This window comes from Triplophysa rosa, linkage group LG5 (genome assembly GCF_024868665.1).
Source record: "Triplophysa rosa linkage group LG5, Trosa_1v2, whole genome shotgun sequence".
NCBI classification, from domain to species: Eukaryota; Metazoa; Chordata; class Actinopteri; order Cypriniformes; family Nemacheilidae; genus Triplophysa; species Triplophysa rosa.
The window spans coordinates 12,261,472-12,274,023 of NC_079894.1; the positions used below are offsets into that span (position 1 = coordinate 12,261,472).

General features: G+C 39.8%; 1 protein-coding gene across 1 annotated transcript; it reads left to right on the forward strand.

The window, feature by feature from the left end:
- The first annotated feature begins 2,102 nt into the window (after positions 1 to 2,102).
- LOC130554108 (uncharacterized) lies at positions 2,103 to 11,033 on the forward strand. The gene is given in 4 exon segments (XM_057333542.1): positions 2,103 to 2,110; positions 2,207 to 2,262; positions 9,520 to 10,214; positions 10,217 to 11,033. Coding segments are annotated over 4 exon segments (1,134 nt in total). The 3' UTR covers positions 10,592 to 11,033.
- Positions 11,034 to 12,552: the final 1,519 nt, after the last annotated feature.

Sequence of the window (12,552 nt, forward strand, 5' to 3'; positions counted from 1 at the left end):
GAGGGATAATGACACAGGGCAGGTGGGAAACATTAGACACGGCAGGGAAGCAATACATGAAACGAGAGGGGCGGGGCCAATGACAAGACACGAGAAAACACATGAGAAGTAAAAAACATAAACATCTCATGGCTTTCTCACATAGAACCTAAGGGCTCCGTCCCGATCCTGCCACATGACTAGAAATACAGAACTAAGAATGCAGGACCGTGACAGATCCATAATAACAGAACAACAGATGCTGCATCTCAGATGCAGTATAACCACTTCAGCATTTGCGTGTTGCCGTAGTTTCTACAAAAGGAAACTGAGGGTAGTGCGGAGCACCGGATATTACGTCACTGATATGCGACAAATACAAGGGAGACAAGCAACGGGCCATTATTTTAAACAGGAATTTCTCTGGATTTGCACATTCTTGGGAACATTTGGGATAATGTAAGTGCACAACTGCATGAAAATTTTTGGATATTTCATAACAAAATTCATCCATATTGTGGCTTTAACATGAATTTATTTCTTTAAACGTGAAACGAGATGAAAAGACGTTGACATTTCAGAACATTTGAGTACTGCTGCGTATTACACTGATTCTCCTCAGAAGATTTTAATTCAACCATCATTTTTTACACTTTTTGAATGCAGTGAGTGCAGAATGACATCCTATATATTGACTGGAAATACCTGAACTGGCTTATCGAAAACCAAGAAGTAACTGTGCATAGGGTCAATTGTGTTGCTACCATGGTACTTTAATACTGAACAGTATTAGCACAACCGTAGATATGTATAGATATGATATGCATAGATATGCCCCATTTGAATACTCCAAACATGACCACGCGTCTGCCATCTTGGAACAGTCAACAGTTACTGTCATCACTGTATCGTGTTTACGTACCCTAGTATTTTCATGGTACCTCAAATAATACCACAGTACATTCTTGATGGTAATCCACATGCGGATGTGTGTGTTTTTGGGGTTTCGGGGTTCCAGCTGCATAACAAATGTGTCCAATCAATTTCGAGAAATTTTTCAGTATGAAGTGGCTGCAAATGTGCCCACCTCACCTCCCCAATTAACTTTAAGTGGAGTAGTGTGTGCTTCTGTTCTGGGTTACGTAACAGTCTTGGAATGTTCGTGTCGCTGACAGCTGTTTTCAAGCTTATTAAATACTCCGGCGTGAGTAAACGCGCTGCCGTCATATTGTTGAGTCCTGCAGTGCATATCTGTTAACCACAGGCTCCTGGTTTCAAGCTCTGATACTTTCCGCACTTGCGTCGGAGATACAACCCACGGAATTCATTCTTCATTCGTTTGTGGCATGTCACATGTTGTCAGCTTTCAGCCACAACAATGGCTGAAGAGTAGAGTCAGCAGTGGCCACGTCTCCTCTAGATCACGGACTTTATGAGCTGCTGATGGAGATTTCTCAGGACAGAAACTATGTTCACACTCTTGTGTGTTGTGTGGATTACTCAGAGCTGTGACCCAGACGTGTGTGAAATGAATTAGCCCATGGATTTAGTCATTTATATGAGGCCTATAGCAGATCAGCGTTCAGAAGACGAGCATTGCAATTACTATCATACTTGGTGTTAAGAGAAGCCTAGGCTTCAAAGCGTAACTCACCCTGCATTTCTTTCTACAAATAATTTAAATGTAAACACACAAGACAAATTCTCCAAAGTATTCATTAGACTGAGTATCCAACAAACACAAGGATAGAGTGATGTTTCTAATGAATTTATTTCAAATTAAAATGTAATACCGAATCTTTAAAACCAATGAGATCAACGTCATAAATGAAATTGTGCTTAATGTGTGCCTCTCAAAAATCTGAAAGTATCTGAAAAACTGAGAGGGTACTTTTTGTCATTGTAATCTGGTTCTTTTCCACCCCAGTGAGATTATTAGTAGTTTATATAAAAAGGGACTATACCATACAGCCCACCCTTAGCCGTCCATGTGGAACTCATTTGCACAAAAACACAAATTTAAATGAGAACACCGTTCTTGAAGTTTTACCTACGCATTACCTTTCCAAAACCACTTTCACAATACTTGGCAAAGTGCTGAATGCATAAAGACCAAGTACACAATGTGTTGGTAAGTGGGTTAATACTGGATGATAGACTCCATGTGCAAAAACGTTTTGAGTAAAATTGAAACTAGGGTGTGTTTCAATTGTATTGTCTCTTTTAGGGATTCCAAGTGTGTGAATGTGGAAAAGTTTGACCCTGCTCCATGTAATTTGCATGGTGCATCTGGAGGTCTTAAGAAATTTTATGGCCCACTGGCTTGAACTTTAGGGTGAGAGTCAGGGGGAATCAAAGCTGTTTTGGTGATCCTGTAGACCAATGCAAAGTCCTCTCCTTTCCGATCTGGGACTGAGGTCCCCCTTTCTCCAAAAAGAGGTGGCTGGCAGTTGTCCTATAGCAGCATTATCTAATGGCACTGGACATTTGTTGGTGTTAGTCCAGTCACAATAGAGGGTTAAAGAGGGGCCCTGCCATAAACCGGGGCCCTGGAATTTTCTCTGGTTTTCTGTTCAACCAGCCTGTGTAACTGCCTCAACAATCTAATAGGGCTTCCTCTACTTTGAGACGGCCAAACTATCTTCACATCATTGCATAAACTTTGCAGAGATCATGGGTTTGATCCCCAGGGAACATACATACAGACAAAACTAAATGTATAGCTTGAAATTTAAGTCAGTTTGGATAAGAAGACACCCTTTTATCCTTGCCTGACTTAAGTTAGAAGAAAAATACCTGCAAGGACACTACTTTAGACCTAGACAGGGTAGATAACACCTCAAATACATGAACTACCCTAGGCTGAAAGCCCAAGTTTGACAGATGTCCTGTAAGACCAATACTCACTCAACTCAACTTTATTTATATAGCGCTTTTTACAATTTTCATTGTTACAAAGCAGCTGTACATGAGACATAATGACTATAAGCAAAACAAATTAAAGTTGTACCTGTAAAAACAAGAAAAAGGTGAAAACACAGAAGACAGACATACCCACATCCACACACACAATATGCACATGTACTAACACACATAGACATAGACACACACACACGGACGCGCACACACGTACACAAACAAGTACGCACACACAGTGAGAGCAAACATTTAAGATAAAGGAGAGAGAAGCACAGGTCAAATATAACAGACTATAAATTCCTATATGCAATATTAATTAAGTAAAACTTTAAGATTCTAAAGCAGCCCCCCCGGCCAGGCAGATAGTGCAAAAGAACAGTATGCAAACGGTGGCGAGGAACCCAAAACTCTAATCGAGAAAAAAAACCTCAGGAGAACCCAGGCCCAACCAGGGGATTCCAGTTCCCCTCTGGCAAAAGCTGCTGCCTCTGCACAAGCTCCAGAGAACTTGCACAACAAGGCTAAATAAAATAAATAAACTTAATAATAAAATAAATTATAGTTTAAGATTATCATTAATAATCTAATAGCATTTGAANTTGAGTTCAGTCAACCTTTTTCTAAGTTAAAACAACTTGACATTTTAAATTGATTTAACTTTAATAGTGTTCATTTCACATGTTTTGTAGAGTTCAGTCAACCTTTTTCTAAGTTAAGACAACTTAACATTTTAAATTGACTTAACTTTAATAGTGTTTATTTCACTTGTTTTATAAAGTCCATTCCACTTTATTCTTAGTTCAGACAACTTAAAACTTTAAGTTGATTTAACTAATAATGTTCATTTCACTTGTTTTATAGAGTTCAGTCAACCTTTTTCTAAGTTAAGACAACTTAACATTTTAAATTGACTTAACTTTAATAGTGTTTATTTCACTTGTTTTATAAAGTCCATTCAACTTTATTCTTAGTTCAGACAACTTAAAACTATGTTTACTGAACTTAAAATTTTAAGGCAGCACGAACACTTACTTTTTTAAGTTTAAACAACAAACATTTTTTACAGTGTGCCTTGTAAAGTCAATTTGGTTGCACTTCAAAATGTAAGTTTTTTTTACAGTGAAGAAAAACTAGCACATCAAACTGTATTAAAATATGAATTACAACATGTAATTACTGTATAATATTCTTAGGAGATTGTGTCTTTGTCTATTTAAATAAACTTGTTCACAAGAGATGTGTAAAAACAAACTTGACCCAACATTACAACATTTGCAAACGGTATACAAAACCCTGAAGCTTCTCTTAAAAAAGCTACTTTTTAGGTAGCAACTTGTTGTGGAGACCATGCACACATGAAGACCAGCTGCTTCCTCCAATGTTCATTATGTGTTTTTGCATAGCCTCAAAGCCTTACTTAATGTGTTTAGAGTAGTCAATGTTCACAGCATAAAGTAAACCCATCAGGAGTCCAAAAGCCTTGGGGACATCTGAGATATCAGTAAGAACCTGCATTCTTCAAGAATTGGCGAGATTTCATTTATTTCCATTGGAAAGACGTCTTCGCGTAGATCCTCACTTACAATCAAAACATCCATGTGAATGCCTCTTAGAAAATCGTCAATTTTATCTGTTGGCTGAAAATACAAAAGGAAAAATATTGAAATGAGTAAATTTAGTAAGCACTCAGATATTGATATAAGACAGGCTGGCAAGCGCTTTCAGATACTCGACAGAAAAGCGACTAGTTTTCAGGTGTGCCTATTATGATATAATTTCTACAACTTCTTTACTTCAAAGAGTGACCTCTGTAATGTATTTTTAAACATACCTCACAAAGCTGTAAAAAACTGGAGAAATCCTTAGACATGTCAGGGTCCTGTCCTTCCTATTCGGAGTTTTCGTGTCTTGTGGACCGGGTCGTGACAGTACCATGTCTTGTGTGTGTGTTTCGTCTTGTGTGGAGACAAGTGGCGGTTTGTTTTGACATTTCGCCACGTGTCCTCCTGTCTTTCGTCTAACTCCGCCCCCTTGTTTCTCCGTTTGTGTTTCATCCCTCTCACCTGTCCCATTATTGTTTGAGTATTGTCACCTGGCCGTCACCCTCCCTGCGTCATCAACCCTTGTTAGTGTTCCTCTTTATAAACCCTGTGTATTCCTAGTCCTGTGTCGGTTCATTGTTTCCAGTTGCCTTGTGTTCAGTGTGCAACCCGTGTGATCTGCCGTTTGTGCCTCAGTGCCAGTTTTGCTGTTCCGTGTCTAGTCCAGTAAGTTTTGAGTTTAGTTCATGTATAGTGTTTAGTTAGTTTTTGCTCTGTGCTTGTGTTGATCCTTGTTCCTGTTTTTACCCCATTGTGGGTCTTTGTTTTGTGTTTATTGTTTAAATAAAGTCTTTTGTTTAACCCCTTAATTCCCTGCTGCCTGCAATTGGGTTCTCCTCACGCTTTTTTCTGACAAGACATGGCCAACAAAAAGCAGTTCCGGTGTAAGTCCTGAAATAACAATGAATGAACACACAATACACAAGAACATTGCAAAAAACTAAATATTTTAAACAGAGTATTGTGTGAATGCCAAATAAAGAAATCATATTGGTTAACAAAAAAATACTTACATTAGCATCAAGCCACAGTAGAATTTTGTTTGGCAAATGTACATCTAGGCCACTATAAAAGAACCCCATGAGGTCAGCGGACATCAGCTGGCTGAATTCAGCAACAATCTGTAAAACAAAAATGACAAACTCAAAAACCATTACAAAATTAAAATGAGAAAGACAGACTAACACTGTGTCTACACCGGACATGGCGCGACGCGACTTGTTCTAATGGGATTGTGGCGTCGTACCGCGACACGTCCGGTGTGGACAATATTTTAAATTATAATGGGTTCTAACTAGGGATGCACGATATTATCGGCACGCCGATATTATCGGCAGATAATGACTTATAAATTAATTATCGGCATCGGCCCGATAAAGAAAATAACGCCGATATGCCTCGCCGATAGGAAGCTGTAATTAAATCATGCTTGTAAAAGCAACACATTCTTACATTGACTGAGTGCGCAAAGAAATCGATCTCTGCGCCCGTCAGCCGCGCACTGCCTATTTATTGATTAACGTTTTTAACTAAAACACAGAGTAAAATAAAGTTGAATCCTGTCCATCAGGAGTAGACTTTGAATTTGAGCTCAAGCGTGCAGAATATGCAACGCGCCGCCCTGTGACTTTCGTCTCTGCACACTGCCGTTTTGTAGTCTCCATTTCTAAGACACCTATGCTCTTGTTGCTTCTTTAATTAACATTCACCAAATTCATTTTCCAAATTCTTTTGGAAAGTTTTAAAAGGATTTCGTTTATCATAATTTTAAAATGTGAAAAGCAGGGTTCGACATTAACGCTTGTCTACTTGTCCGGGACAAGTGAATGTTTTGTATGGGCAAGTGAGCGTTAACTTTACTTGCCCGACTGGACAAGTAACTTGAAAAAAAATAACAACAGTGTGACATATATGTAGAATAATAAGAATATGTGCATTAGACAGAGCTGTGTGTTTGTGTGTAGTGCGTTTGTCGTGGTGGTGCTTGTTGTGTGTGACAATAATCAATGGCGCATCGCATGTAACTATCGTAACATAATCGCACGAGTCCATGTAACTACATGCGGACGCGGAATCCTGTTATTTAAATGTCATCTGGCTGTTCTGGGTGTCTGAGTGAATTACGTGCACAGTTTAACATACAACACGGGTGATGGTCGTGTATTTGTCTGCGTCTGCACTGTATGAGGATATGAACACATGAACTTCATCTCCAGTCAGAGTTGCTCTGAGAGTTTATTTTACGAGCGTTTTAATGTTTGAGTGAATCTATCTGCAAACAAGCGTCTTCCCGAAGACCCGTCAAAATAAAAGTCCCGTTAAATTGAACACTCGGACAAAAAAATACTGTGGCGTACTATAGTATTTGCTTTTGAAAATTGTAGTGCTCTTGTAGTGAATTGATAAACACTGTATACTATAGTAAAGTTCAAAAAAGTATCTAAGAATTTTACTGCAGTTTACTATAGTATACTACAGTAATTTATGTGGACAAATATACCACTATTGTATAGTTAAAAAGGAAAAATACACAACTGAGAAATATTCAAACAAATTTAGGTAATCTAAAAATGATACGGCCCTAATTTATTCATTTGTATGTAACATTAATGTCTTTTGTCAGTTACCTGTCTATTCATCATGAACTGTACTTGCATATTATTTTTAATGATGACAACAGACGATTTATACTCCTACAGTTTGGACTGTGCTACCAAACTTTAAACCTTTCTAGCACCAGTGCTATGTGCAAAAAAAGTTAACCTACAGCCTTAACACTAATAAAAATTACTGCTTGCCTTTGTTTTATAGCAGTCACGGAGAGTAGGCCTATAACCAAATTCAGGCGGCCAAAGAGGACACGCAGCAGCCTGGCGCTTTTAGCTGCGTAAAAACGCCCGGTGGATAGACAGCATATATCGGCATCGGCTTAATTGAGGTGGAAATTATCGGCATATTGGATATCGGCAAAAATCCAATATCGTGCATCACTAGTTCTAACGCGTTCTATTGTCTCTTGTCGCATCGCATCCGGTGTAGACACGGGCTAATAGCGATAATGAATGTTGTGATGTTCCATGCTGCCTAAATAAATGGTTTTTCAAGTCAATTTGCCTTCAGTCAGCATAAAAACAAGGTAAGGGACACAACCTGTTGTAGTGACTTTGGTGTATAAATGCCTTGTTATTATACACTGATTTGATGAACTACGAGAGCAGAGATTGCATGTCCTCTTCATTTAACTGTCATCCAGAATCCATATAACAATAGGTCTATTTTCTCCAAAATTATAATAACAATAATTAACTAAAGTCATTTTTTAAGCCTAAAACTTACTCATGACCAGAGACAAATACAGCAATTTAGAAATACTTCAGGTACAACAACAAATTTGCTGGCTAACACTTTGGTACTATTGAGAGATGAATCATGCGACTGCGTGCCGGCGAGATCAAAATGTGTCAGAACCCTCTCTCTCAACGGCTCTGGCTAGGGAGCGCAAGGTCCGGAGCGCTTTGGAAAGGAGAAATCGACGAAAAATGTGAATTTAACCTTTCGAGAAACAGATTAAATTACATTTAAACATTATGTTAAATGTTTAAAATGGGGTTTTGGGCGTTTGGGACGATCGCATGACGCTGTCAATCACTCTCCCCCTACATTTCGAGAGAACCCCGAATCGCTTTTTATCGTATCCCTCAATACACGAGATAAAGAGCAATGGCTATTCATCTGTAACTCGCAATACATGGGCTAGAAAGGGCAGGAAAACAATACTGATAAAACAAATTAAACCAAAACAATACAATCTAACTTACATATGCTTGTTGTAACCCGCACTCAAGGACTTTTACCTTGCATGAGTGAAATAGCTGCCCGGTGGCTTTGAATCCATGGCCGCCTAGTGCCACGGCTTGCCTACAGGGACTTTTGGATTCATAAAATAGATTCTATATTTAAACCGTTGCATTTTATTTAAGTTGTAGCATGTCGTTGTGGACAAGGACGAAAAAAATTACATGGAAAACATACTTTCTACTGTGTTGCAATGTCGCGTCTCTGGTTGACATGGTGTGACAATTACAAATTACTTTAAAATTACCCTGAGTGTTTGATGTCCCACACCTGCCCCGTGTAATTATCCCTCGTTTGTCTTCCCTATATATACCCTCTTGTTTCTTTGTCCTGTGCTCGTGTATTGCGTGTACGTTGTATGTACTGTGCTATGGCCCTCGAGTTTTTGTGGTCTACCCTGTTGTGCTGTTTGTTAAGACGTTGTGTTGTTGCTTTATAGTTAGTTTATTTTGTTCCTGTCTTTTTGTTTTGCCCCCACGTGGGAAGTCTTTGTTTGATGGTAGTTGTTCTCAGTTTAGTTTTTCCCCATTGTGGGTGTTTTGGTTTCCGTTTTTTGTCAAATAAAGTGTTTTGTTAACCCCTTTACTGCCTGCCTGCGCTTGGGTTCTCTTTCACCACGACCGTGACAGATTTGACTGGCCATCATAAACATTTTGGCTGACTGAGCTGAGCAAACACGCCAAGCTACTAGCCTAGTAAACGCGCGGGGTGGTAAGATTAGTTTACAATAGAGTTAAAACCATTGTGAAATAATACTAATTAAAAACTCACCGTTAATGCAGACAGAAGAATGTCTGTCAGGGTCACCAAGGCGGGAAACTGAGAGATGTGCAGGAGATCCTTGATCTGCTTCAATCTCGCGCAATCTCGCGATACTTGCAGTAAAAACCCACGAAAATATGATGCAGTTGTTTCAAGAAGCATTTTTTAGTTTTAACAACAATTGTGCTCGTTAATTCAACTTAGTTGAGAACCAAGAAACTTACATTTTCTTGTCGTCTCAACAATTTATAAAAAAATTGTTGTGTCTACAAATAAAAATAAGTTGAAGCAACTAAAATCGACTATTTCTTTTTACAGTGTAGTAACCTCTTGAGAGATTTATTGATTTCTGCTTTATTTTTCTTGAGCACAGAATTGTATCCAACCCTTGTTTGATCCACAGGATCCATTAACTTTTCACTTTCCTCAGGGTTCAATAGCTCCAGTCTAATTGAAGACAGCAAGCTTTTGGAAATCTGCAAAGCCTTTGCCCATTCAGGAGCTTTCATTGTCACCGTTTTTTTCACCTGCCTCATCATAGTGGTTGTGCAGAACTCTTCGGAGCTGCGTGAGAACCCCCGCTACGCCCTGTTGTGTCTGCACTGCATGTGCGTGAGCGGCTTCAACATCATGGGTGCAGTGGTGCACAGTTTACGCAGCCTTTGCTGGCCAGTCTCTCGAATTGTCTGCTGGATCCTCTTTGACCTGCAGGTAGTGATGGCACGAGGTCTGATGATCACCCTCATGCTAATGTCTGTCACCACCTGTCTCTCTATTTGCCTGCCACTCCATTACCCGGCTCTGGTCCAGAGCTACCGCCACTGGGTGACGCTGCCGTCTTGTGCTTTTGCCCTGTTCAACCCCGTGGTGTTCACTGTCCTAGCCTGCGTACGCTACCCGTGGGACTACGTGATTGGACTGGACACAGAGTGCTCTACAGCTTTGGAAGGCACGGCTTGCATTGTTAGTGCTTTAACGCAGCTGTCAGTGCTGCGTTATGATGATTATGTTCATCATGTGGCCATTTACCTGGAGGGCAGGCGTGTTGGCCATTTCACACCTTCCAACGGTAAGGGCTGCTGCACCATCCTCATCCACTGCCTGGCCTGCAGATGAGCTTGCACATCCTCCCCTCTCTCATCATCATCTCGCGGCATCAGGAGAGTCTCGCGGTGACACTGCCACTTTACATTGTCTTTTGCTCTGCACAGTCGCTGAGTCCTGTGGTGTTTGGCCTGTGCTTCAAAGAGCTCTCCATGAAGATGCCACATCTCCTGCCATGCACTCAGGGTATCTGTGGCTACATTGGGAGCACGGATAACAGGAGCTTCGGGACAGTAACTAGTGCAGGCACTGGGGCCTGTATAGAGATGAATGCCTCTGCCTGCGTGGCCACAGGCACCCTGTTTGCAGTTATCTCAAAGTATGAGGAGGAACAGAAAGAGACCTCAGACGTCACAGAGGTAACCGTGTAAGTGAGATTCAGATAATGTTGAATACAGTTCTTGGACAACAAACTTGCCTTTTGGATAGAGTTTAACAGAGAGTTAAAGGAATAGTGTAAAAAACGTCTCATAATTTACTCATCCACGTGCTATCTTATGCCCACGTCATCAAAGTATCTTCTTAAACGGTGGTCAGCATGGCAAAGTTATATCATAGTTCTGTGTCAGCCACTGTTTCAAAAGGGAAGGGGGAGGGGTGGAGTGAGCCGTTGGTTGCAATTCGAAGCCTCACCACTAGATGCTGCTACATTTCGTAAACCATACCTGATGCATTTACTAATGTTAACAAATACAACCTTATAGAGGGTATGCATTGACGTCACTTTCCCACGTGAACGCGCTGGGACACGCCCCCCTTGAGCACCAGGACACGTTCTAGGGCTGTAGTCAAGTCCACCGTTGTCGAGTCCAAGTCAAGTCCAAGTCCAAAGAGGTTCGAGTCCAAGTCAAGACCGAGTCCAAAGAGGTTCGAGTCCAAGTCAAGACCGAGTCCAAAGAGGTTCGAGTCCAAGTCAAGACCGAGTCCAATTGAGACGGTCAAGACAGAGACAGAAAAAAAATCATGACTACAAGACCACATACTTAACTATTGAGAATTTTTGTGATGCAAGAGACATATCTATTCTAAGATAATGATTTTCATTATTGTTTGTAATGATCAAAAAGACAATTTTATTTTACCTTAAAATAAGGTAATTTTATTTAGTTTAGGTATAGCACTAAAGTCACAAAGCCGAAGTGTAACTTCACATTTTTTTTATTGAAGTGTAACAATCCTATTCTGCCAATAGAAAATGTAACAAATAACCAGCAAACACTTGAATATGTTCCCATTCTTGAACTTATGACTCAAGCTTAAGTTACAGTCGTGCGTAGGACCTACGCCGTAGGTTACGTGTCGGTTTTCATTTACACTTATGCCTTGTTGTCTGCGTCGACAGGCAATGACCACTAGGCATCAGTGTCCACCAGAGGTGGACGAAGTACACAACTTCCTTACTTGAGTGAAAGTACAGATACTACTGGTCAAATATTACTCCACTACAAGTAAAAGTTGTAAAGACAGATTCTTACTTAAGTAAAAGTACAGAAGTACGTGCTTTTAAAAGTACTCAAGTATTAAAAGTAAATTTACTTTATGTCAGCTGTGCATTGTTTTATTGTCATATACCTTATGCTTCTGAAGCAACCTACTGAATACACAGAGTAGCGCACAGTATCAGTTGTATTAAAGGAGTAGTTCACTTCAAAATTTGCCCCCATTGACTTTCCATAGTCATTTTTATTCCTACTATGGAAAGTCAATGTGGGAAAATTTTGCAGTGAGGAACTCCTTTAAGAGCTTTATATGTTTAGCACATACAGTGAGGGAAATAAGTATTTGATCCCCTGCTGATTTTGTAAGTTTGCCTACTTACAAACAAATGAAGGGTCTATAATTTTTATGGTGGGTTTATTTTAACTGATAGACACAGAATATTAAAAAAAATCAGGGGAAAAAAATGTTATATAAAGGTTATAAATTGATTTGCATTTCAGTCAGTGAAATAAGTATTTGATCCCCTACCAACTAGCAAGAATTCTGGCTCCACAGATTGGTTATGTGCCTATATGGACCACAGATTAGTCCTGTCACTTTAAGAAAGTACTCCTAAATCAGCTTGTTATGTATATAAAAGATGCCTGCCAACAGAATCTGTATCTTCCAGTTCAACCTCTCCAACACCATGGTCCAGACCAAATAGGTTTTAAAGGATGTCAGCGACAAGATTGGAGACCTGCACAAACCTTGAATAGGCTACAGACAGAAGCTTGGTGAGAAGGAGACAACTGTTGGTGTGATTATTTGGAAATAGAAGATATACAAAATAACTATCAAATGCCCTTGTTCTGGAGCTCCCTGCAATATTTCCCCAATGGGGTAAAGATGA